The sequence below is a fragment of the Ilyonectria robusta genome, assembly GCF_021365365.1.
Source record: "Ilyonectria robusta strain PMI_751 chromosome Unknown BGZ61scaffold_1, whole genome shotgun sequence".
NCBI lineage: Eukaryota > Fungi > Ascomycota > Sordariomycetes > Hypocreales > Nectriaceae > Ilyonectria > Ilyonectria robusta.
In genome coordinates, this window is record NW_025764435.1 from 2970318 (window position 1) to 2993016 (window position 22699).

At 54.8% G+C, this 22699-nt stretch overlaps 9 protein-coding genes across 9 annotated transcripts; 4 read left to right on the forward strand and 5 right to left on the reverse strand.

The window, feature by feature from the left end:
• The first annotated feature begins 14 nt into the window (after window positions 1–14).
• BGZ61DRAFT_20728 (uncharacterized protein) lies at window positions 15–976 on the forward strand. Its single transcript, XM_046237972.1, has one exon. The coding sequence runs from the start codon at window positions 217–219 to the stop codon at window positions 721–723; it is 507 nt and encodes a 168-aa protein (XP_046112481.1). The 5' UTR covers window positions 15–216; the 3' UTR covers window positions 724–976.
• A 6304-nt stretch (window positions 977–7280) lies between these two features.
• On the forward strand, window positions 7281–8339 carry BGZ61DRAFT_488910 (uncharacterized protein; the record flags this gene model as incomplete). The annotated part of the gene is made up of 1 exon (XM_046250162.1): window positions 7281–8339. The coding sequence occupies one exon, from the start codon at window positions 7281–7283 to the stop codon at window positions 8337–8339; it is 1059 nt and encodes a 352-aa protein (XP_046112482.1).
• A 1327-nt stretch (window positions 8340–9666) lies between these two features.
• BGZ61DRAFT_20791 (uncharacterized protein) lies at window positions 9667–10259 on the reverse strand. Its single transcript, XM_046237980.1, has one exon. It carries the CDS (start codon window positions 10190–10192, stop codon window positions 9740–9742), a length of 453 nt encoding a protein of 150 aa, XP_046112483.1. The 5' UTR covers window positions 10193–10259; the 3' UTR covers window positions 9667–9739.
• Window positions 10260–11310: 1051 nt separating this feature from the next.
• BGZ61DRAFT_525781 (catalase) lies at window positions 11311–12895 on the reverse strand (the record flags this gene model as incomplete). The annotated part of the gene is made up of 2 exons (XM_046252827.1): window positions 11311–12629; window positions 12718–12895. The coding sequence occupies 2 exons, from the start codon at window positions 12893–12895 to the stop codon at window positions 11311–11313; spliced, it is 1497 nt and encodes a 498-aa protein (XP_046112484.1).
• A 2194-nt stretch (window positions 12896–15089) lies between these two features.
• Window positions 15090–16247, reverse strand: BGZ61DRAFT_20807 (ADP-ribosylation factor family-domain-containing protein). The gene is made up of 5 exons (XM_046237983.1): window positions 16034–16247; window positions 15938–15976; window positions 15793–15876; window positions 15398–15721; window positions 15090–15320 (listed from the first exon to the last, which is right to left on the reverse strand). The coding sequence occupies exons 1-5, from the start codon at window positions 16106–16108 to the stop codon at window positions 15297–15299; spliced, it is 546 nt and encodes a 181-aa protein (XP_046112485.1). The 5' UTR covers window positions 16109–16247; the 3' UTR covers window positions 15090–15296.
• A 1094-nt stretch (window positions 16248–17341) lies between these two features.
• On the forward strand, window positions 17342–18231 carry BGZ61DRAFT_438827 (ribosomal L39 protein-domain-containing protein). The gene is made up of 2 exons (XM_046244289.1): window positions 17342–17617; window positions 17750–18231. Exons 1-2 carry the CDS (start codon window positions 17499–17501, stop codon window positions 17796–17798), a joined length of 168 nt encoding a protein of 55 aa, XP_046112486.1. The 5' UTR covers window positions 17342–17498; the 3' UTR covers window positions 17799–18231.
• A 306-nt stretch (window positions 18232–18537) lies between these two features.
• BGZ61DRAFT_471110 (SCF complex subunit Skp1) lies at window positions 18538–19240 on the reverse strand (the record flags this gene model as incomplete). Its single annotated transcript, XM_046248170.1, has 4 exons — window positions 18538–18714; window positions 18778–18948; window positions 19005–19102; window positions 19174–19240. The coding sequence occupies 4 exons, from the start codon at window positions 19238–19240 to the stop codon at window positions 18538–18540; spliced, it is 513 nt and encodes a 170-aa protein (XP_046112487.1).
• Window positions 19241–20847: 1607 nt separating this feature from the next.
• Window positions 20848–21526, reverse strand: BGZ61DRAFT_471111 (uncharacterized protein; the record flags this gene model as incomplete). The annotated part of the gene is made up of 6 exons (XM_046248171.1): window positions 20848–20905; window positions 20961–21126; window positions 21180–21319; window positions 21374–21388; window positions 21450–21484; window positions 21515–21526. 6 exons carry the CDS (start codon window positions 21524–21526, stop codon window positions 20848–20850), a joined length of 426 nt encoding a protein of 141 aa, XP_046112488.1.
• A 637-nt stretch (window positions 21527–22163) lies between these two features.
• On the forward strand, window positions 22164–22624 carry BGZ61DRAFT_471112 (uncharacterized protein; the record flags this gene model as incomplete). The annotated part of the gene is made up of 2 exons (XM_046248172.1): window positions 22164–22538; window positions 22568–22624. 2 exons carry the CDS (start codon window positions 22164–22166, stop codon window positions 22622–22624), a joined length of 432 nt encoding a protein of 143 aa, XP_046112489.1.
• Window positions 22625–22699: the final 75 nt, after the last annotated feature.

Genomic DNA, 22699 nt, shown 5'->3' on the forward strand with positions numbered 1-22699 from the left:
TGAACTTCGCTATCTGCAAACGCAGTGGATAGGGGGAGGGGAGTCACAAGTCCCCTAGTGTGTGTACATGATCCTTGGAGCTATGTGATCAATTGGATATCGCAATGAGCAAAGATAGACCCTTTACGCGAATGCGGACAGATAATTGATGAATACCTATGACGCGTGAGCCTCTCTCGCGCCGTATTCGGCATCGCAGTGACGCGCGATGCAGCCATGGCCGCACTCGCAACTCCCCCTCACGCAAACAGGGCCGGAAGGATGCAGCTCCGGGGCCTCTTCCAGTCAGTCAACAGCGGCAACTTATTCTCGCCGGGATGTTCGGTAGAGGCCCTGCGAGATCGTCAGGTGGCCACGGCCAAGGGAAGGGTGGTCAGTCATGCGCATCGTTGCAGCGAGCGCATAGCGAAACCCATCAGCCACGAAGCGAGAGCGGCGAGAAGGCCAAGGCCGCGAGCCGAAGGAGTGGCGGCCCCCTGCATCTACGTCAGCGAATCTGGGATGCTCGACCGAGCCAGGACGACCAAAATAAGAAGAAGCGGATTTCATGTGGCGAGCTGGGATCGCAAAGCGTTAGTAGAGACCCAGGAGAACGGTAGCTGGTGCCACGTTGGAAGAGCCAGCCAGGTTTGTGGCTCGTGGATCTGGATCGACAACTTATCGCCGGTTGCGAGGCTCGAAAAGCGGTGGTTGATTGACCGATTGACGCGGGTTACTAATTAGCGTAGGCCTCCCGTCCCGCAGACCCGGGTACCTACTGTAGATACAGTCAGTATGGGGTGGCGCCACAAGCACCGCCACGGCCACGGCGGAGGACCCGGGAACCGCATACCGCATACCGCATAATGCAGCCCACCGCCTGCAGTGTGCAGTGTGCAGTGTGCAGTCAGACAAACGGAAGGGGTGTTTTTTTTTTTTGGGTGGCCCGAGCATCGGCGGCCGCATTAGTTTGACGGGGAATTTCAGCTGTTCATGGGGGAGAGTGAGGATGCAGACGGCCAGGGCTTGCTTGTCTGAGGGTTGAGTCACATGCCTCGGTGAGCGCTGCAGCAGACGTCAGAGGCGGAAGCAGGTCGGCGGGAGAGGCCACGAGTGCCGAGACAAGGGCAATAGCAAGCTTGATATGACTATGGCCACTTATCTGTAGGTTGGAAATGTTATTGATTCTAGTCATATGATTCCTGCTGCCTACCTTAGGTAGGTATCTACAGTATGCTCTTGCTATAGGGTGAGGCGGCGAGTTGTTTGTAACTCTCGCCACATAGATCCTACAGAGTTCGGATAGATCGTATCCCGTGTTTAAGCTCTGTCCCTAGGAAACTTCGTGCACCCATGCATGCGTGAAGGTGTTTTTAGAATGGACTGCGTAGTCTATTGTGTGTTTCGGCAGCACAAATTTACATTATCGGTGTTACAATTGGTGAGCACAGGTTGTCGGGGAGTAGACCTGGGGTCCCCCGTAGGGCTTGACGACTAGGACCTATGGCTGTGGATCATAGACACCGTTGAACCTATCTGAGTCACTTTCAACACCGCCTCTTCACCACACCGAACGCCGCACTGCATTATTCAACTGCTATGCTGGTTCAAAGATGCGAGATGCGAGATGCGGACCGGGAATCGGATTTCTCAGTCAGTGTACGGTAAGGGATGATGCACGATAAGACCCAGCAGTGTGGGAACCTCGTCCTTGCGTGCGCCACATACCTGGTACACCCGGTACCCACAGGATGAGGTCAGCCACAGCCTAATCCTTGAAAGTTGAGCCCACCGACGGGCAAGGCCGTGGACATCCAGTCTGCCTCTTCGGTGTCTCCAGTCTGCCCTGCCAGCGCCGCGAGTTTCCCAGTTTTCCCACTGACGCGGGCGATCGTGGGGCCCGCTTCGCTCCGTCTTCGGGTGCCGCGCCGACCCGCATCAGGCGGAAAAGAGTTTGAGGCCGAATAACCACTTCCGGTGCTATTTTTCTTATTCTGGGTTATTTTTGGATTTCTTGATTCCCAAATGTGTTTTGAAGATTCCACCAGGAGTTTGGACATTGGCATGCAGGAGCCTGCCGCATGCATGCAGAGACGTTTGCCTGGCAGCTGCTGCTAGCGGGTGCATTGCGGAGGATGGTCACAGGCCTGGCCACTGAAGCAGCGGCGGGGGCTGGGATGCAGAAGGGCGTGTAGCATATTGTACGAAAGGGAATGTATGTCAATGCCTTCAACTGGATGGCAAAAAAGCTAGGGCCGTTTCCCTAGGCCGTGTGACCCAGTGCAGAACGGAGGACGGGATGCCCATGTTGTAAAATTTGCAAGCAGTGGCAGCTTCACTGGAATCCGTCCCGAGGGGCAAATGCAGGAGACAGTCACAGTCACTCCGGGGAACTGGCGCCTCCAACCATCTCGTGTGGCCATTGCACCTTCGCTATCGCATCAACGTCACTCGTTGGGGCCGTTGGGGGCTTACCCCGGATGCTGCGCGCGCAAAGCTCACCTGGCGACCCCGTGTCTGAGGAAATGCGAATCCCGTGACCGCGCGACGACGTCATGGCAGCATTCTCGCCGACGCGGGCGGCGCAGCGGGGGCCATTCCCAAATGTTGTCATTTCGGAGCCAGTGAGGGCGGCAAGGCGAGAGACATTGTGAAACCTGGGGTTGCAGGTCACGGGCACAAACAAGTTGGCGGCCATGTGACATTGGTCCGATATGCAGATTGAGATGGAGATGGACATGCGGTTCAATTGGAACGTCGTTGCGGCTGTGCGAAGATCGATGGGGACGACCGCCGACGAGGGGGGCGGCAGGGCAGGTGTAGGTGCAGACGGAGGTACCGTACCTGCCTTACGTTGCCCACCCGCACATCTGGTGCAGTGCCGCGCATGCGTAACGGTGGCAGGTGAGGGATACGGAGCCGAGCAGATCAGGGCAAGAGCGGAGGCACAGAGGTGAGGAAGAGAGACTGATCGGAGAAGGAGGCGCGGTTACTGGCGGACCGGCCGACTGCTGGGGGCCAAAAATAACCTGAACTACCTTTTCCGGACAGCCCCTAGCCACACCCACACGGCCACAGGTTTGGAGGGAGGTGCCACTCCCCTGGTCCTTCAACCCTAGTCGGACGCCTGCCATCGGACGCCGGCCAGGCGCTCCTGCCACGCTGGGCGTCGGCCTAGCTCCCTCTTCGTGGACCCTGCGCCTAGGACTACCTGTTTTTTTTTCAACGTTGCACCTTTCAACCAGTACAACCGCTCTGCAACCACCCGAGTATCGGTACTTGCGGCACGGGCTCTTTTGTCTTTGGGATTGTGGGTACGACGCACGTGCATCTGCATTCCTCTGTTTCTCTTGTCACCTTGACGCCGCGACGGCGCCAGTCAGCCAAGCGACCGAGCATCGGTGGTGGATCGCAGCCTACTTGGTCCGAAGTGTGTGAACAACCAGGGAGGAAGACAATCGAGCCATTGACGACGCCAACATTGTCCACGCGTCTTGGAACAAGACACGAGAAGCTAAAGAACGCAAGCCTCGCAATGTCCATGTCTCGGGGCCGCTGATATTACCTGTCGTCTTCAGGAGCTCCATTGGCCACCGAGCCATGCAACGGCAGATGGAGACCATCTTGCGACACATTCGAAAGTGCCATTTTTGCCCCCTTAGCCCCAGCCCAAGGGCCCGACAGGAGGGCCGCCGGCGGGTCGCAATTCCCAGAGGGGAAACCGGACAACAAGGATAGGCGTACTACGTAGCAGTATCTTCGAAAGACTGCCGACTTCGTTATGGGCCGAGCCCTGAAGACCCGGGGACCAGGTGGTACGGAGGAAAATGGCTCCCCTGGAGCGCCTCCTGATTCCTCAAGGGGCCCGGTCTCGTCCTAGTTACAAGGTCTTGTCAAGTCGCTCATATTCCACTTTGAGCTTGGTTCCTTGATGGCTCCTCCTCTGATCAGTGATGTCTTCAAGGACTGCCTTCTCAGAGCCGCCATTGGTCTATCGGCCGCGATTTTCGGCCAATCAGAGTCATTGACACCGCTCTGTCTAGTGTTCCCCACCTGGGACCGCTCTCGGCTCTTGAGGCAACCTCCAATCAGCTGCTGTAAGTGCCCTTTTGACAGAGACGCCTCAGCTCACCATCCGACACTAGCATGGATGGCTCACCTCGTATGAAAGGTCAACGACGGGCTGTCGTTGCTTTCCAACCTCTGGGTTTATCCGTCGCTTTGGTCGGCCCCCCTCCTTCTCTGGATGCCTGTCCCTGACCCCCTACTGCCCGTGGTTCGCCTTTGTTTGGCGATTCATGGGGCCATTCCCGCGGTTTGAGAGAGTCAGGGAGCGGCACGAGTCTCGGAGCCAACCACCTCGCGAGACTGGCTTGTCTCCCAGACACTGCCAGACGGGAACGACGGATATGATATGGATCCCGGGCCGTTGAGAAAGGGAATGCCCGACCCGAACGGTTGCTTAATGCCAAAACGAGGGGACGATCCCGGACGGGAGGAGATCAGGGATTATCGTGGACATGGGAGACTGGACTCCTTGGAACTCACCCCGATGGATCTCAGTACCCGCCAGACCCAACAACAGACTCACGGAGAGCAGGGCTTCACGCCGTCTCCCACGGAGAGTGCGGCCATGATCCGCTCATCTGGGGGCTAACTTGAACCCGACTGCGCACGCAGCTGTTTCAAAGTCGGGGCCATAATGTGCCTGTTGCTCCTGGTAGCGTTGGATGCTATCTGTATACGTATGCAGGTCATCCCATCGCACCCTCTCGATAATGCGCTCTGGCGCATATTATTGACAGGTCGAAGATGCACCTCTGATGAACGTCATCTCGCCAGGTTGACCATCATCTCGCGGGTCTGGGGTTCAGCTCGCCCGCGCGACGCCGGGCGAAGAAGGGGGGAGATGGGGCATTGATAGGCAATTTCAGGAGCTTGATGAAGGCGTCGCCGAGTCGTGCTGGGACGGCGTGTACCAAGGTACTGGATTCCTTCCCCCGCGAATGGGCAGTGGCCTCTGTCTCTCGTGCAAACAAGATGGCTGCAGGATCCGACCTGAAGCTTACTGGATCCTGTAGCTTGCATAAGCGGCGCAACCCTCTCGAGCTTAGACTGGCTTCAGATGGCTTTTGCAGTCCTTGGCTTTTGCAGTCCTCGTGGTCTCTAGGGTCTCGGGTCGCTTTCCTTCTCTCCGCGGACGATACGGGTAGGAGTGCGAAAGCAGCCCGTGCTCATCAGTAGAAACTGTATGAGACGACGTGTCAGCAACTGGCTGAGGATGTCACAGGATAAGGCGAGGGAACAGACCATGCCCATGGCGAGACGCAGGCGGCCGAACTCAGGCGGGCCCTAGGACTGTTGGGGATGCGGAAATATTGGTGATGAGGGGGGGGAGGGGGCAAGCCGGCTGTATGATAGATATCACATTTCACACCCGACCAGGTATCACTACGGAAAACGGACATGTAGAGAGAGCCGTGGATGGAAGTAAAGTTTACGTGGAGATGAAGATAGTCCTTTGAGACGGTCAAATAAGTCGACAAGTTGTTGACGACAAGATGAAGAGACTGGGGTCATGGCAGGGTATCCGAGGAAGCGCCCGCGCCCGCGCCTGTTTCGTTTCTTGTTTCCGCCTAGACATGACAGCGGCTAGGCCCTATGTGGCTGAAGCCGGAGATGGGGGACGGGAGATGGAGTGAGCAGAGACGGAAGAGTGGTGGAGTGATGGAGCGAGATGGAGTGATGGAGTGAGATGGAGTGATGAGAAACAGACGTGCACACAAGCACAAAAGGGGACCGAGGGTGGGACCAGACAACCCTGTTTGTGAATTCCTGACGAGGATAAACCTTTCTCTTTCGTGTTTCTGGCATCGAAGTTAAGTTAACTTACGGAGTATCTGTCCCCTTTGTGGCTCTCGGGTCTCGGAATGCGTAGAGCAGGTGAAGTGAGAGGAGGGAAACGAATCGTTTGCGCCGATGTGTGTATACGCAGGGCCGCCCTCGTCCAAGGTACCGGTACATGGAAAGCTTGGAGCCTGGGGGGGAGTGCACGGAGGTTCCAGGGGCGTGGCGCTGGGACCCCTCTGTGGAGTGTGGACTGGTGGGTAGAGGTGATGACTCTTTACTACCTACGTGCTATCTGGCTCACCCATGGAAAGCCATGTACGTAGGTAGGATAGGATGTGTTTACCATTGTGTGGACGGAAGACTGAGTACGGAGTGCATTCACTGTTATTTCCCTAGTGATGCCGTGGTTGTTTCGTACCCGGTATCAACAACCCATGCCTGCAATCTGCAGCAGCAAGCCCTGCGCATCTTTTCAGCTGCCGTCATTGTCGCCTCGATCCACGCCTGGATAGCTCCCATCATCCATGCTGGCCGCCCTCCCTCCGCGGACCAAGCTGGGTCAGCAGCATATGCACGTCGCAGAGCACAGCCCAGGTCGAGGAGGGTGTGTAGAAGACGACGCGTAGCCTAAAAAAAAAGATCCCCCCCCCCCCCCCCAGTTAGTAGGCCACACCCTCCTAGAGGGGGGGGACTTGCAGCTGCAGGTATGGAGCCCGGGTTTCCATGCTTTGGCGGCCCTGCGGTCGCTCTCTTGACTTTGGGTGAGGCCAACTCGACCCAGCCCTGGAACGGCGTCCCTGCTCCGTGCCCCCCGTAGCGGTAGTGGGCGCTGGGCTGGGAGTGAGTGAGTGAGTGGGCTGCTGGCCGTGGGCTCCCTCGGTGGTGGGCCATGGTCCCGTCTTCCCTGCGCCGACCTGCAGCAGTGCAGCCATAGTGCATAGTGCGCATGCGCTATTGGGACACAGCCTGTAAAATGGCCATGTACTTATGGCAGGTAGCCACTGGCACTTGCGAGGGTACTTTGCCCACACAAACTCGCTCAACTGGTCAACTAGTCCTCTGGCAGCCGGCACTCGTTCCAGTTTCCCTCGCGCCTATATCTCCCCACCACACCCACACCCACCACCACACTCTTCCCTCTTCTCTTCCTCCTCACGACCACCTCGTCCTACGTTCTCTTCTCTCTCGGTTGCGGCAGCTTAGCAGGCGATTCCTCAATATTCCCTCCCACCACCTTAAAGCACACACGCCCAATCCCTGCTCTGCTCCGTCATCCGTTTTTTTCCTTTTATATTCTTGTTCGTTGTCCACCGTTCCAGCCTGATCGATAAAAGCGCCCCCCCGGCTCTCGCTACCACCGCTACCGCCCTACCCCGCCTATTTTTGCCCTACCCTGCGCGGCCGCCCTCTACACTCACAGCGGTCTACAACCCCCCCGACGCCTAACTAACATGCCTGTGCAACTGCTCCCGGCTTCGGCCGCCGCCTTTGCTCCTCGAGCTTCCTCAGTCAACGTCGTCCTCGGCTCCAAGATCGAGCCCTGGCTTACCCAGACCCTCAAGCGCATCAACCGCGTCAAGCGTCCTCTCAACAGCGTGCCCCAGCACCAGCGATGCCTCACCGAGACCCTGTCGTCCTCCAATGCCATCTGGACCCTGACGTCGCTCATGCTCCCCAAGACGCCCGAGGCTGAGTTCAAGCGGGATCCCACCAACCCGCTCTTCGAGGCCATCCTCAACTACCAGCTCGTCCACGTCGAGGCCTACATCGTCCACGTCGACATGGTCCTGCGCAACGAGGTCGCTTACAAGCTCACCGTCGACACCATCGATGCCCTGGTTGAGTACCACAAGGAGGTCTTCTGCGTCGACGCCAAGGCCAGCACCTACGACTGGTCCGAGAAGGAGCAGCAGTGCAAGAAGCTTCACGAGGACTTCGTTCAGGCCATCAACAGGTTCGTCTTCCGCACCCACGTCTCGGCCCTCGAGGGCCTTGAGGAGGAGGGCGCCGGCGAGCTGTTGTGCGGCAAGAGCGAGGAGGTCAAGACCAACATCTCGAACCTCATGAAGCCTCTTCTCCCTCCCCCTCCGCGTGTCGTCGATGTTATCCGACAGCCCCCGCTGCTGCCCAGCTCTTCCGTCAACAACATGTGGTCGCAGCCCACCCTCCAGAGCAACATGCACGCCGTGGATGCCTGGAGAGTCCTGCCCTCCAGCCCCAGCGTCACCTCTACCTCGGTCGACTCCAACACCAGCCCCATCTGGGCCCCCATGGGTATGAGCGACGTGCAGCTGTCCCCGACTCCCGCCTACAGCCAACCTCACTCCACAGCCGGCTACTTCTTCAGCTCCCCACAGGCCACGGCCCCGATCCCGGCCCTGCCTCTACCCAGTATGCTCGCTCCCGTCCAGTGCGGCGTCAGCTTGGGCATGGGCATGAGCAGCGTCATGGGTGCAAACATGGGCGGCTTCGGCTGGGATCGCTACCAGGAGTATGCGACCATCATGTGACAACCAGCGCCCCAGGACAGCTATCCAGTGGTGACCTCCTCCATCTAATACTGCGCGCCTCTCTTCCACGTTTCCCGGAGAAAAAGTTGGAGCTCTCAATCCTCAGCGGCATAGAACCATCGACCTCAAAGGCATCTCGGCGTTTATTGCATCAGGAACGGTGTTTCGATCAAGTCAACAAATATCCCCTCTTGGCATCTGACAACCCAGTAAATGGGTTTTTATTTTTTCATTTTATTTCCTTTGTCGTCAACACAGCAAGCGTGCGTCTGGTTTTCGGAATGGTCTCTTTTTTCCTCTCCGGGAAACACCTCCACGGGTCGTTGCACAACCTCCGCGAGTTCCATTTATTTGGATTTTTCATCTACCTCACCACTACATGGCTGGATCCGGGGCGGGTATTTGGATGCATTTACATCTGGGCAGGGATTTTGATACAGGCGGCTTGCTATCTTTTTTTTCCCCCGTGTTTTTCCCTTTTTTTTATGTCTTTTGGTTGGTTATAAGAAAAGAGGAACAGCAGCAATGCACGACGCTCGGCCGAGTCCGAGACAGAAATTCCCTTTTGGATTCTCGATTCCCCGAACTTTCGACTCTATTCACACACTCTTCCGGCATACAGAGGTTTTCTCGGAAGATGCCCCAAACAAACAACAAACACCTGGATCCCGATGGATCTACGACACTCGCTTCAATTCTTCCCTTGGCATTTTTCCCGACTTACGAATGATATTTAATGACGACCTTTTACGAATCGATGACGGATGGCCACAAAAATTTCAGACCTGATACGACTTGACGAACAGAATCACGACTTTTCGGCTTGATGCCGAAACATGACTTCTTTTCACAAGCTTATCGAAGACTGAGACACCGGTTCATTCGGCTTGATGACTACCCTGACTAGATGCAACCCGGGACAGGAATCTGGGTTTACGCAATTGTCACGAGGCCGTCTCGACTACACATCATCACGTGGCCAAAGCCGGCGTATCTGGAATATGCCCGCTGAAGGTAGACACTGGCTGTCAACGGGATCACTGCACTTGCGTTCGACGACCTAGCGTCGTCTAGAATGCACGAAACATGGAAGGACGAAGCTGGTTATGGGAATCTTCTAATGAGCCGGGCCCGGTGTCCCACATCTGCTGCGCAGAGATCGGATGCCGGGCCTCTTTATCTGGCCGACTCGCCTTGGACGAACATCCTCGACTCTGAACAAGCCCTGGTCGCTTCGAGCTCACCGATCTCATAGAACATGGAAGACTGCGGATCGCCGCGTGGAGGTTAACCCATGACACCACCGGACCTGCCAGCCAGGTTGGTGGGTAAGTGGAGGACGCCGCTTCGAGGAGAGATCTGCAGGCGACTTAGTCTAGGGAGGTTGGGGCTCAAAGGGGTTATGGCGAGGATCGTCCAAGGCTAATGGTAGCTTTCATCTCACTACAAAACCCCTCGCTTCGGGCACGCCGATGCAGCTCGGATCTGCTTAGGCCTGCCCAGGGCGAGTTGGGAGGGCCGCAAGTGGGTTGATCGGGAGCCTGCCGCGCAGGAATGACCCGACACCCCGGACCTTTAGGTCCTGCGGCATGAGATGCTGGAACTCTAGTGCGTGCTGAGGGAAACAGGATACGCCCCGGTGGCGGTTCCCTCACACAAGGACAAGCCTGCTTGCTACAAAGCGTCCCTGCTCGTTGTCTTGTCGTTGCAGTATTAGTTAATTCGAACACAAACACATGTTCAACCAATGTCTTTGTTTCCGTTCCACCCACCTGTGATGTGAATTGTAGTGTATTGTGGGGGACTTGGACCTGTGGTAGTAGATCAACTCCACTTCTCTTGGAGACTGACATATCGCAGTCGACGTCCTCGTTTCAAGTAATCCCGGGAATTTTTTTTAGATATTTCCCTATATAGCAGTCCAAACCCCGGGCATGTTTCAGATTCAGATCTGAACAGATCTCCGACACCCCGGCCCCGGCTCCGGCCCCCAACGACCTCTGCGGCGTCCTGGCGTTCAAGTCAAGCCTTAATAGGCCAGGTTATCGGCCGACCAAGCAAGCTCGGACACCACTGAAACGTGGATACAATGACTTGCGGGATGCGAACGAGGTGTGATATATGTCCGGCGTGACAGGTCGGCGGGTAGGGGAAAGAGATGTTAGGGGTGTGGATGAATTGGGCGCCGTCCATGGTCCCCTACGATATGGGATTCGTGACAGGAGGGCCATGTGCAAGATAGAAATTAGCTAAGCTGGGACTCGAGTTGGGAGGTTTGAAACGAGCGACATGCACTCGTGGAAAGGGATATGGTTCTCTGCGCTGCAGCTTGTTAGGGCATATATACACGATAGGTGATGGAGTTGTAAATATTAGCCTTGGAAATCGAAGCAATTGATTTCGCTCAAATTCAGGCCTCGAAATAGAACCTCGTAAGTGAGCACCGTTGACCATATTGACGGGGCCTTTCATTGTATGCCGATGCAGAGGCCGAATAATATCATCGAGGAGACCCCTCGTACCAAACCTACCCAAGTCAATCCTTTAGCCAAATAACTGGCCAGTCAGTATCGTTAATCCCAACATTTCAACCTAGGCTAGGCTCCCGAATGGCAAGGGACTCGACCTGATCCGACTAGGCGAACGGGGTAGAGGTTCTTGATAGCAATCATCATAGTCGCGAAGAGGGTTGAATGCTAGACATGAAGATCCCGAAGAGGATGAGAAAGGAGTAGCCCTTATCTTGTGACCTCAGCCAAAACATAATTATGATGAGATTAGATTGTAACCCGAGGTATACGCATGATTTATCACTTCACACATTGATTTCTCACAAGGCTTGTTCTTTTAATGAATTGAGTTCATTTGGTATCGACTCAACACTACCCAAGAGTCTAGACGACAGTTCCAAGAGCGACTATCATACAGAAATTTTCATATCACATTACAAACAGCCCGAGGACTCAAATACCTATTTGGCAAGCTTCTCCGTCTGTTCCTCAATCTTGGCCCCGAGGCGGGCGTCGACGCGCGAGAACATGCCGTAGGTTCGCTTGCGAGTATCCGAATGAGCACCGGAAAGGTGACCCGAGACGTTTCCAATAAAGTTATCCTGCTGACCAGGAGTGCGGCCGAGGACATCCCAAAGACCCTTGGCCTGGACGAAGTCGTCGTCGTTAACCTCTTGGAAAAGTGCGTGGACAGCTGAACCAGCCCAGTGCTCTTGAGTGTTGACAGGCGATACAGGCTGATATGTGTTGGGACGGTAAGTTGAAGGGTAGTTTGCATTCTTCCCATAATTTCCGTGGATAGACATGGCGCCGTCCCGCTGGAAGGGGTTAAAGGCGTGTAGAGGAGAGTTGACGGGGATTTGTTGGTAGTTGACGCCGAGACGGTGGCGATGTGTGTCGGGGTAAGAGAAAAGACGGGCCTGCAGGACGGGGTCGACAGTGGGCTCAATACCGGGGACAAGATGAGAAGGGGAAAAAGCGACCTGCTCAATCTCGGCGAAGTAGTTCTGAACATTTCGGTTGAGGGTGAGCTTGCCAAATGGTCGCAAAGGGACATCCTTCTGCGGCCAAACCTTAGTCAGGTCAAAGATGTTCCAGCGGAACTTCTCAGCCTGCTCGGGGGTGAGTACCTGGACGTAAACGGTCCAGCTAGGGAACTCGCCGCGCTCAATGGCTTCAAAGAGATCCTGAGTGGCAAAGTCGGGGTTCTCCGAGGCCATCTTGCCGGCCTCGGCGTCAGTGAAGGTCTTGATGCCCTGGTCGGTCTTGAGGTGAACCTGGGTGTAGACGAAGGAGCCGTCGGGCTTGGTCCACTTGTGAGTGTGACCGGAGTAGCCATTCATGAAGCGATAGGAGTAGGGGGTACCGCGGTCGGAGAAGAGTTGCATGACCTGGTGGACGGCCTCCTGGTGGGTGGAGAGGTAGTCCCAGAACATAGTGGCATCCTTCAGGTTGGTCTGAGGGTTGCGCTTCTGAGTGTGGATGAAGAGGGGGAAATTTGTGGGATCGCGGAGGAAGAAGACGGGCGTGTTGTTGTAGACCCAGTCCCAGTTGCCCTCCTCGGTGTAGAACTTCATGGAGAAGCCTCGGGGGTCGCGAGCAGAGTCTGGGGAGCCCTTCTCACCACCGACGGTAGAGAAGCGCACAACGGCCTTGGTCTTCTTGCCAACGCCGTTGAGCATGTCGGCCGAGGTGAGATCGCTGACGTCGTGCGTGACCTCGAACTCGCCGTAGGCACCGGCGCCCTTGGCGTGAACGACGCGCTCGGGGATTCGCTCACCTGAGGCAATCGGGTGTAAGCACATTGACTTCAATTGAGCGCTACCACGGACAGCGCAAACAGGCAAGAGGGCAAGAAATTAACTTACGGTCAAAGTGAGAGAGGGCATCGATCAGGTGGAAGTCCTGCAGCAACAGAGGACCCAAGGGCCCGGTACGCTGCCAGCCCTGGGGGTTGCCAATGGGGGCGCCGTTGGAGGTGGTGTAGACGGGCTTCTCATTGTACCGAAGGGTCGTCGGGTGACCCGACTTCTCGTTGGAGGGCATTTTGAAAATGAGGCGTGAGTTAAAAACGTTGGAATAGTAGAGGGCGTAAGTGAGGTTGTGGTGCTCTAACAGCAGTGGACGTTGAAGTTAGGAGGGAAGAGATTGGAGAGATCAGAAAGGGAAGCGGGACAAAAAGAGGTAAATCGTGACTAAAAGGGAGGAAGAAGCACCTTCTTAAGCAACTCCTACTCTGCTGCACTTTCCGCCTGCATCCATCTGTGTCCTGCCTGCGTTGGGTCCTGGTACCTTCCTGCAACTCCCCTCGGTCGAGTGTCGGCATGCTCCGTACAGTGTCGCCGTACAGTGTCCCAATCCAAAGCGGCAAGCCGGCGTGCGGGGACCTTCGCGGAGCCATATCCGCTCAGAGAATTCTATTTGGAATCTGGCCGAGCTGGCTGTAAATGGGCACAAGAGAGCACTCCGTGGGCCCGAGGCCAATCAGGACTGGGATAAATCCAAGCCGGCAGATCAACGCTATACTGGCTGGTTGCGCGTCCATATTGAATCGTCATTCCCCTGCCTCTCGCCTTGTTGCTAGGCCCGCCGCATCAGATGCCGCATCCCACGCCGCACCTTGTGCCGCTTCGCCGCACCTCGCCGCCGTCGCCTTCCCTTGCCCTCACTCTACGCGCCGTCCCAAGGGATCAAAGCGGATGCCGGCCAATCCGTTCATGACGTCGCAATTTGTAAACCTTGACTGTTACTCTCTTCAAATCGCGGGTCCTGGTCCCTGGGGTAGGCTGCTCCATCGTATCCTCCCCCACCCACCTCAGAGGTCAACTGTGATCCTGGGCCCTGGCGGGGACTTTTTGATTTTGACTTAGCTCTACGACGTCACCTTCATGCAGTGATCGCTCAGCAACGACGCACGGCGCGTTGAGTTGCACTCTGCCATGTGGGGGATTGCACACTGTACGGAGTCACAACCACGACAACGTCACAGACTCTCACTCTCACACCCTCTCTTATTAATCCTCTGTCCCACACCTCTCACTGGACCAGCGTCTTGACCACGTTGTTGGAGGCTCTATGATGACAGCCACGCCACCGCCCACCCGCCATAACCTGATAACCAAATTCCAACCGCTGTTGATCATCCGGCCGTCTTGTGCTCCGGAGCAGCTGCTCCTCAAATCTTTCACCACCTCACCTTATTGCCGGCGGTATCGCCCGAGCACAATGCCAGCAAGGATGGAGCGTGAAAACTCATTTATCATATGGCATGGGCAGGATTCGATAATGCAACAGTTCCTAGCCCAATACGTACTCTCTCGCCCTCGCTTGCGGTATCGCACTGCTTGCTTCAGTTGAGGGGTCAGAAAATGTAGACGCGTGTGGCAACGCGCTGCGCTGCTACCGCTAGCCTTGCTGGAACGCGAGGTCACGCTGCATTTCGCGGACGCTTGGCGGCTAGCCGTCGGCGAAGACTCCCGGAATCGGCACGGCTCCAACTCCACGGCTGAATAAAGCTGTTCAACATGCTCGTTTCTTCTTCTATTTTGCTCTCATCCGTCCTAAGATAAAATGCAGATAATGATATCGTTATTCTGTGACACGAACAGTCCTTCACTAACTAAAGAATCTTTTCGGATCGTCATTGTCTAAATTCTTGCTGGATATTGATCTCCAGGCCCCCCCCCCACCTTTCGGGACACCCGCCGTTGATTTCTAATACCTGGCTGCGCGAAGGGATTTGACGGTGCGAGATACTGTACGCTCAGGAACAGATAACAGATCACAATAGTCTAGTCAATGACACGCACACTCCAGGAAACACATGGCACGCACGGCAAAAGTAGCATCGACTGGTGACGTTTTCCCCCCTGCCACTAGCTGGGGTTGGATAGCGATGTTCGGAACTCAGCTTACTAACCCTCTACTCTCGAGTTCCATTCGAATTCTCTCAACTCACTTTGACTACCATTTTGGGAGCATGATACACATGAATGTATCGGACGCACTCAGTTTTCTAACTGATGCCTTGTGAGCGTGGCTCTCTCATCACTTGGTTGACCGGTCTCCATCTCTTGACTAATATCTTATATCGAGTGGAGTACTAGAGAGCGCCTTCGGATGACCCGCTGGATACACTCGAAGTGGCCAGCAAACCCCGACAAACGAGAATCATAGCCAGGACACATGTTCCTGGGTATAGCATTAGATATTCTTACTATCATATGTCACTCTGACTCCAGCGTCCGCCGTCACGTCCTTCTCATGAGCACCCAAAATGCTGTTCAGTCTCCGGATTCGGTCCCGATCCCTCTTCATCCCTGGACGCCGAGATCTCCTGGTCTCTCCATATACGCTGTCTACCCAGATGCGACGGAACCGTGAGGTAGTAGTATCATCATTTCGTTGTTGTACAATGCCGACTGAACCGGAAAATCGTCACCCTCGCTTAGATGTCCGACGATACGGTTTGCTGTAGACGGGTTGGTTAGTATATTGCGCCCAGGACGGAGTATCCGAAAGGGGGAAGCGAAAGGAGGGAGTAATTACCACGAGCCAGTCCATGCCCTCGTTGACACCGCTGCCATCAACAGCTGAGCAGGCCATGATGCTCCAGTTGCGGTCCCGCAGCTCGCCCAGGCGCAGTGCCTCTGAGATCTCACCAGCACCTTTGGCACCGGGCTGATCCTGCTTGTTGGCGAAGACCAGCAGCGCCGCATCCTTTAGCTCCTCCTCGTTCAGCATGGCTGAGAGTTCCTCCGATGCCGTCTGTAATCGCTCGATATCGGTGGAGTCGACGACGAAGATGACGGCTGCCGTATTGGCGTAGTAGCACCGCCAGTAGGGTCGGATGCTGGTCTGGCCACCAAGATCCTGTACGAGATTATGTGTCAGCATTGCCAAAATATGGTTTCAAATGGCGTTCCTCATCAGGGGTGCCATACCCAAACGTTAAAGTTAAGATTCTTGTAGGTGACGGACTCGACGTTGAAACCGATAGTGGGGATGGTGGTGACAACTTCGCCGACCTGATGGACGCCGTTAGCAGAGCTCCTCGTCAATAACACCAGAGAGAGAGGTCTCCCATACCTTCAACCTGTACAGCAGCGTCGTCTTTCCTGCGTTATCCTGGGACGGACCGGTTAGCGGTCGTGATCTAGCTGGCGGCTGTAGACGTCATCGTACCAGACCCAAGATCAATATCCGAATCTCCTTCTTTGCCCACATCAGGCCGGACAGCCATGACATGCCCGCGCCCATGATGAATAGATATTAAGATGACGGATCCTCCCGGGATACGTCGAGTCGGTACTGGGCGGTGGTTCGCTCTTGCGGCTTCGGTTACGGCGAGATCGAGCGTCGTGCTTCGTTGGCAGTCGCAGATAGGAAAGGGACAGAGGCAGAGGCGGACGAGGCGCAAGCGATGGCTGGATTATGGTTGTCGTTTGTGGTCGTCGTGGCAAGAAAGTCGAAGGGCGGCTTTACTAATTACTGAGAAGATGGTCCCCTTTTCTGGACCTCCGATGCATTCAAAAGGACATGGGCGGGCCTTGGACAAGTTGCTGGTTTTTGGCCGTGAGCTTGGCCCAAGCGCTCGACAAAATAACCCGACGTGGCCTGGGGGCTCTTCAGCGTGCTACAGGGCGTTCCAGGGTGCTGCACGGCGCTGCACGGCGCGCGCTGAGTCCCCCCTTCCCCTGTCTGTTTGCAGCAGATCTAGCATGGCTGTGCAAGCCGTTGCTGGGGAGGCCCGGTTCTTTTCTTCCAGCGGAACGCATTGCTTTTATTAGATCATTACATACGTAGTAGACGTCTAATGTGCAACATCCATCATTCATCTGCCAAACTTCTTCAGGTCTCCAGATTTTGATTGTCAAGACGAAGCAGTATTTCCTAGGTACCTGCTAGGCAACCTAGCCGCGGCGCTGGTGCCGGGATAACAGCCCCCGTGACTACTGGGCCCGGAGGCTACGGACTTATTCAGACACAAGACACAGTCACTTGATCAAAACAGGACACTCAGACCGCTGGCTTGTTCTTGATTGTGTCTGAGAATATGCCAGCATAGGGGTTCAGAACAGCCTCTAGAACTTCATCCAGAGTGTCATGTCAGAGTGCTTATCGCAGCTTACGTCAGGATACTGTACTGCTGTTCATGTCGCTGAGAAATCCAGCTTCACCTGGGAGAGACGCCATAGAGGCCTCTCGTTACCTGCTCGCCGAGACGCCCACCGCCTGTGGATGCGACGCTTTATTTTGTCTCCCTTAACCTTGATTCCTTCGGCTCGCGGCTGATGGTCAAAGCTCGATACCTTGTGGAGCCTTGTCTGCCTCAGGCACCAAAGCGTCAGCGCCACACTCTCACAAGCCACAAGCCACCAGCCCACAGCCCTCCCCTCTCGCTAGGGCTTTACGCCCTCTGGTGCGCGTGCGGGCCAAAATTCTTCGACGTCCCAACATCTCGAAAATCATCATCACCATCGACCGACTCGATAAGCAACGTCAACAAGATGCCGGTATGCCCGACCCTAATCCCTCCAGAGCACGCCCATTCCCGTCGACGACAATGCGTACCGCCGATGCGCCGCCTCTGGCGAAGCTGCGTCGTCGTCGGCGTGCTCTGCGATGAAATTGCCCGACCTGGACACTGATGAATCTTCCTTTCCAGAGCCACAAGTCTTTCCGAACCAAGCAGAAGCTGGCCAAGGCCCAGAAGCAGAACCGCCCGGTTCCGCAATGGATCAGGCTCCGAACTGACAACAACATTCGGTGCGTTATTATTCCCAGGCGACGCCGGTTCTCGAAACACGACTCCCACGAAATCCTTACCCCCAAACCCGCATACAATATCCTCTCGGGAGACGCTCACAACGAACCCATTTGCTAACTCTTCTGATTCAGCTACAACGCTAAGCGAAGGCACTGGCGCAAGACCCGCCTGGGTATCTAAATGCTCAAATCGTCCATTCTCGAGCCTCTGCATCGACACCCGACTTCTCGATTGGCATGGTATCACGGCGATGTGACGGAGGGAGGGGAGGACTGTCACGGCATGGGGGTGTCATCAGTGCACGGGATGGGCAGGTTGCCTGGTTTCTCGATTCTTGCGATTACTGCATGTCACGGTCGGTCATAGGGAAAGGAATGAAAAGACTTTGATGCCCCATCAGTACGGGCCTGAACCATCGGGATGCTCTCGTCGACTCGCCGTGAATTCTGAGACGGCTCACGTGCACACTCACCATGTTTAAGGGAATGGGCGTCCGACAAAGTCGACGGAGACGACGTTTGTACGCCTCGTCGCAGAGTCTTCGTGTCACATCGATGACACCAAATGACCTCGAGCAGTTACATAAGAGCTTCTATTCATGTTAAGAAATACGTGGAATTAAGTTTCTCAGGTGGCTCCCAGAGCACCTGGTAGTCGGTCTCGGAGCTGAAGCGTGACATTCGAATGGTTCATTTAGAGTGAAGTCTAGGAAGAGCCCGACCGGAATGGCGATACCGCAGCAAGCCTTGTCCGACCATATCATGTCAATGCAAGTAAAAACCAGCAAAATTTCCCCAAAAGCTATCCCAACGCCGTTGCATGAGAGCATTGCATAATTGCACCTTCTCCATCACGCGTGCACTAGTCCTTAGGAGGCCCGGACGGTGATGAGAGAAAGCCGCAATTCCTGACACCGTCTTTAACGGTCCTCGGCCCACTCATTCTCACGGCGGATCTGCTCCTCCTCCTCGGGGGTGAAGTCGTTGGTAATGTTGAACGTCTTTCGGATCTCCTCGGGGGACTTGCCCTTGATCATGTTGGCAACGGTCTTGCAGCCCACGTCGAGAAGGGGCTTGATGTCAAGATAGTTGGAGGCCTATTTGTATATGGTTAGCATATCATGTCATGTGGCAAGTGATCCGCTGGGGGGGGGACATACAAGAATGATCTCGAAGAGCATTTCCTGGTCCACCTGCATGAACTTCTGGTCCCACTCCTCAATGTCGGTGGTCTTCTTGCGGGCGTCGGACTCGTCGTCCTGGGCCTGGGGGGGATCGTTTCGGTGGTGCTCACACCACTCGATGACCTTTCGGAGAACGGCCTCGTTAACCTAAGGAGCAGTGAGTCAGCATCGTCGGAGACATTAGGGTAGAGTGGCGAACATACGTTAGGGATGGGAATGGGGTTGTTGACGTTCATGAGCTCGTCACCGACGTCCTCCAACATGTTCTTGATCAACATTGATCGCTCGGCAACGGTACGATCTAGGCGCGCAGTTAGCAGCTGGACGAGAGAAGGGAGAGATGGGCCCGAGGGCGGCGTGTTGCAAGCTTACCGACTTCAATGATGGCACTGTCGTTCGAGGCCAGCCAGACCTTCTGGGCGATGGATCCGTCGGCCATTTTGATGACTTGAGATGATAAATCTGAAAGCGGTGATGGAGTGTCGGCAGGAGGCCTGTATGCGATGATGCGAGCGAAGGTTGGCGTTTCGTGTGCGGGTGTGATGCAGGTTGGAGGTTGGAGCTTGAAGGCAGAAGCCAGATTCTGCGGGGTCCGCTGAGCACTGAGCACTGAAGTAGTTGGGCTGAGCGCGGGGGCTAAAACAAAAACCAACCAACGCGACGGGATGTGCCTGGCTGGAGTGATTGGGTGCAGGGTTGTGCGGCAGATTGATGATGCAAAGCCTGGTGGGGGTGAAGCGTTTGGTGCGGCGAAATGAAGCAGCTGTGTGTGTGGGTGAAGTAAAGGTAAAGAAATTCTTAACCTGATCTTGGAGGAATTGCTTGTGCTTTATAATGTTTTTTTGAAGCTATCGGAGAAAGGAGGAAGATTTGAGGCTGGCTCATCAGGGCCGCAGCCAGGTGTTTTAAGTTGGCCGTGCAGTGGAGATAAATGGCCACTGCTGCCTTCGGGTTCGGGTGCTGGAGGCGGCGGCGCAGGCTACGAACATGGGCGCTCCAACAAAGCACAGTTATTGTTCCTTTTGGTTTGGCTCCGAGGACAGTGGAACGCTGCCTGCCTAGCGGCCCACCGCCGCACCCTTTTGTCATGTCCCGAGAGGTGTGAATACCTACCCAGGTGCCCAAGTACCTGGGGAGGGAGGGAACATTGCTATCCCCCATGCCACCTTCAAAGATTCACTGGTCATTTGTTTTGCGCCTCCGACTTTCATGTTCAGGAATTCAACATGCCTTCATTCTCTGTACATTCTTCCGCTCCCTGTCCACAGGTTCAATCTTCACTGGTAACGTGTTATACCTTGATGTTCGCTAGCTTCTGGATCATTCTTGGGCTTCACCCAAATCAAACATCGACCCTTGGGTGATTTGCGTACCTAATCGTTTCCGGGCGCGATGTCCCTCCCTCCCTTACCACTCATTAGGGGGCTGACTCAGCTCGTCCATAGCCAACTAAAGACTGGTGATTGAGGCCATTAAAATTGTGCAGAGCAAATATGACTGAGAAAACAAACTCTAGACGGAGGTGGAATAGGTTTTATGTCTGATCGGTTGGCTTAGACTAGGGGCTCAAAGTGTTTGGCACATCTTCTACTCTGGTGGAATGGCATTTGGTTACAATGGAGATCACCTGTGTGCACTCTCAGCAGTTGCGCCGAGTCGAGGTTAATAATGTTCTCTTGTGGATATTTTTTGTGATACTGTCCTGCCTTTGGGAGTTTTGCTTGATATATGCTCTATCCAAGCTGCAGAGTGACTGGCGAAAGTCTGGTCACAGCCCTGCCGGAGACAGAGGAAAGGACTGGCTCGCAATAACAATACTCTATTTTTAAGCCTGCATTTAATTACCTTGCACATTAGGGTTTCCCCATTCTCAGAAGCCTGGCGAAACAAGCGCGCTGCATTTGCGATATCCGAAGCACGAGAGTTTGTGCAAGATAAAAGGTTTACTTGTCTCTGTTAGTTGAAAAGTTCCCTGCAAATTTCGGCGGAGGTTGTTATAAACATACTATGCCTTTTGGATTTCAATGTTCTGCGGCTCAAGTGTGCTCAGCGGATGGCAACCTTGACACTGTTGGGACCGGAGACGAAAGGGCTCAAAGTGGACCTGACTTGTCAGTAGGCAAGCAGGTTAAAAGCGGTGCGATGAAATATGGCCTTACAGCTTCTTGGCGTAGACAGCGCCAAGATCGGCTACCAGCTTATTCTCCTCCAGTTCTCCAATGCGCACATGGTTGATACGCTCACTCGTAGGACTGTTCATCATAGCTGCGGTGGTGGCATTAGCGCGGTACCAAGAGATGAGCTTTTCATCAACGAGGAAAATCTCTATAATATCCGTTAGAAACTGGAAAGTTGGTGCCATAATGTCACGGACTTACCACCAAGAGCTCCAAATTCTGTGGTCATATTCGATATGGTCAGGCGGTCGTCAATAGGTATGCTCGCTAACGTTTGTTCAGAGCCTGTGAACTCTATGATGGAGTTCAAGACGGCGTCTCCAAATAACCTGCAAAGTACTCTACAACTACATAAGCGATGGGTATACTCAAAGGAGACGAAATACAAAGCTTACACATTCACATCTTTTCTAACCCAAGGTCATGTCAGTAATCATGATCACCACATTTACAAAAGACCTCATCACTTACCCTGTTACGCCAGCGGGGAGAAATCCGGTAAAAGTCTAGAGAAAAAGTAGCCACCATACACGGACTAGTTGATCCATAGCATTCCTCACAATTTGAACAGTTGGCGGCACGAGCCACCAAGTCTTAGGTTTGCCTTGGACTCGTTTTGTATGTCATGATCCATCGTGAATACACTGGAGACGAAGGCAGACATGTATAATGCGAATGAAATGAAATGGCAAGTGGTCAAACCAGGGAGCCTTTGTAAGACTCGGCATGCTTCATCCAGCCAGAGACGTGCCTCAGTCGTCTGTGTAGCTTGCCTTTATTACGACATTGCAAAACAGCACGGACAATGATTGCCGGGAATTTGCTCGGCGGAGGATTCGTGGGGGGTAGTGCCCATCTTACACTAATTATGACCCGAAACATCGTAATGGGCTATGGGCCGTGGGCAATGGAGGACTTGCTGGCGTCGTAGTCGGCCGTGGGGTTTCATTACGAGTGCAGTAAGTTTGTTGGGAGGAATCAACGAATGCATCAGCCGTGCAAACCCTTGCGCTTGGACAGACCATGATGTGGCCCCGCCGTCAGAGCATGTCGGATGCTGCCATCTGGATGCATGACGCTTGATGCTTGATGCTTGATGCTGGAATGCCCCGGCCAGATCCTCCGGGACATGGTGGATGGTAGGTAGATAGGCCTGTCTCAATTGAGAACGGCGACTACGCAAGCATGGTCAGATATCACCTCCGCCCACCATCCCTCACCTCCGTCAAAAGAAAGCCGAAAACGAAAACGGTCGAAATGGTGGTCAAGGGAGCGCTCAGCCTCCTTGCTCGGCCGAGTCCCCGCAAAGGTGGTCTCTGTCTGCGTTGTCTTGTTGCTACGGGCGTTCCTGTGGCGTGCACTGGAATCATGATGGACAGGGCAAATCGTCCAACAAAGGCGGTGATGGCTGCCCAGATAAGCATTGGCATGCAGGGCATCGAGACATGGAGCGGGGAGCGGCAGTGGCATCAACAACCACGCCGCGCACGCCTCACCTCAACGGTGCGACAGGGGCATTGGTATTATCCGGGAGAAAAAGGGAAGGTCTCGAAGTACTATGTAGGTAGTACTGCGTAGTAGGCTCGCAGGCGTGCAAGCGTAAAAGCATACAGCAAGCCCCTCGACCGCCTTGGAGCGGTGGATGACTGGTGGACGACCGGTGGTTTGACTACAGGAACCTACCTAGATAGGTGGTGGGTGCAGAGCACTTGGACTCCCGT

Bases quoted from the DNA above. Each gene is read 5' to 3' on its own strand.
- BGZ61DRAFT_20728 (XM_046237972.1), top strand. From the start codon at position 217: ATGGCCGCACTCGCAACTCCCCCTCACGCAAACAGGGCCGGAAGGATG.
- BGZ61DRAFT_20791 (XM_046237980.1), bottom strand. From the start codon at position 10,192: ATGTCAGTCTCCAAGAGAAGTGGAGTTGATCTACTACCACAGGTCCAA.
- BGZ61DRAFT_20807 (XM_046237983.1), bottom strand. From the start codon at position 16,108: ATGGGCGCGGGCATGTCATGGCTGTCCGGCCTGATGTGGGCAAAGAAG. The intron at 15,877-15,937 runs GTATGGGAGACC...GGCGTCCATCAG, and splicing joins CGCTGCTGTACAGGTTGAAG to GTCGGCGAAGTTGTCACCAC. The intron at 15,722-15,792 runs GTATGGCACCCC...AATCTCGTACAG, and splicing joins ATCTTAACTTTAACGTTTGG to GATCTTGGTGGCCAGACCAG.
- BGZ61DRAFT_438827 (XM_046244289.1), top strand. From the start codon at position 17,499: ATGAATCTTCCTTTCCAGAGCCACAAGTCTTTCCGAACCAAGCAGAAG. The intron at 17,618-17,749 runs GTGCGTTATTAT...CTTCTGATTCAG, and splicing joins CGAACTGACAACAACATTCG to CTACAACGCTAAGCGAAGGC.